This window comes from Eimeria mitis, genomic scaffold (genome assembly GCF_000499745.2).
Source record: "Eimeria mitis Houghton genomic scaffold, Emh_scaff5929, whole genome shotgun sequence".
In the NCBI taxonomy this organism is placed as follows: domain Eukaryota; phylum Apicomplexa; class Conoidasida; order Eucoccidiorida; family Eimeriidae; genus Eimeria; species Eimeria mitis.
Genome location: NW_013574162.1, coordinates 1 through 1,190, shown reverse-complemented (window position 1 = coordinate 1,190; position 1,190 = coordinate 1). Strand labels below are relative to the sequence as shown.

General features: G+C 48.9%; 2 protein-coding genes across 2 annotated transcripts in view; both read right to left on the bottom strand.

Annotated features, from left to right (window-relative positions):
* Positions 1-306, bottom strand: part of EMH_0084930 (uncharacterized protein) — a gene marked incomplete at both ends in the record, with an annotated part of 1,860 nt that extends 1,554 nt beyond the window's left edge. The window contains 2 exon segments of the mRNA XM_013500839.1: positions 3-209; positions 213-306. Of these exon segments, the coding sequence (XP_013356293.1) occupies positions 3-209; positions 213-306 (301 nt within the window).
* Positions 307-333: 27 nt separating this feature from the next.
* Positions 334-1,075, bottom strand: EMH_0084920 (uncharacterized protein; the record flags this gene model as incomplete). Its single annotated transcript, XM_013500838.1, has 2 exons — positions 334-474; positions 659-1,075. 2 exons carry the CDS (start codon positions 1,073-1,075, stop codon positions 334-336), a joined length of 558 nt encoding a protein of 185 aa, XP_013356292.1.
* Between the last annotated feature and the right edge of the window lie 115 nt (positions 1,076-1,190).

The window sequence follows — 1,190 nt, the reverse complement described above, 5'->3', positions numbered from 1 at the left end:
TTCTGTTGCTGCTGCTGCGGCATCACTTGGTTCTTGTTCTGTTGCTGCTGCAGCATCACCTGCTTCCTGTATTGCTGCTACTGCAGCATCACTTGGTCCTTCTGTAGTTGCTGCTGCAGCATCACTTGGTTCTTCTGTGTCATCTGCTTCCTGTGTTGTTGCTGCTGCAGCATCATCTGCTTCCTGTGTTGTTGCTGCTGCAGCATCATNCTTCCTGTGTTGTTGCTGCTGCAGCATCATCTGCTTCCTGTGTTGTTGCTGCTGCAGCATCATCTGCTTCTTGTGTTGCTGTTGCTGCAGCATCATCTGCTTCTTGTGTTGTTGCAGCATCATCTACTTCTTGTGTTGTTGCAGCATCATCTGCTTCTTGTGTTGTTGCTGCTGCAGCATCATCTGCTTCTTGTGTTGCTGCTGCTGCAGCATCATCTTCTTCTTGTGTTTCTGCTGCTTCATCTTCTCCTTCTCCTTCATCCCCTGACCAAGAGAGACGTGCAGCGGTGATGGTTTCCTTTACAGCTTTTTCTATCAATTTATGTCGTTTATGAGGGTCTTCAGTTTCTGCTGCTTCTTCTGCTGCTGCTGCTGCTGCTTCTGCTGCTGCTGCTGCTGGGTCTGTTGCTGGATCCCCTCTATACTGAGGCTTCGGGCTTCCTGTTACCTCCATGATAGCTGCTGCAACCTCTACAAGTGCATCTACTTGTCTCTGTGCTTCTCGTTTTGCTTCTGCTGTTTTTGCTGCTTCAGCATCTGCTGCTGCTATTGCTGCATCTCCTATCTCAGGGCTTGGTGCTGCTGCAGCAATTGCATCCTTCTGCAGCAAGTCTTCTAATACAGCATGTCTTACTCCTTGATGTATAATAACAGATGAAGAAACAAAAGCATCAACAGCAGCAGCAGCAGCACGCAGAGTTTCTGCTGCTTTTGCATCCTCTGCTGCAGCACTCTGGCGATCCTCTTGCGTTTGTATGTTTTTTAAATCAGCTGCTTGTAGTATACTCGTACCCACAACCTTTTCTAGTGCTGCTTCGCTTACCTTTTCTGCTTCTGTTGCTAGCTGCTGCAGCATCACCAACATCTCCACCTCTACCTGTAGCTGCCATGCAGCAGTACGTCTTTCAGCTAGCTTTCCTGCTGCTGCTGCTGCTGTATCGATTGCCTCTAGAACCCCCTCAAATCCTTGCTGCTGCACC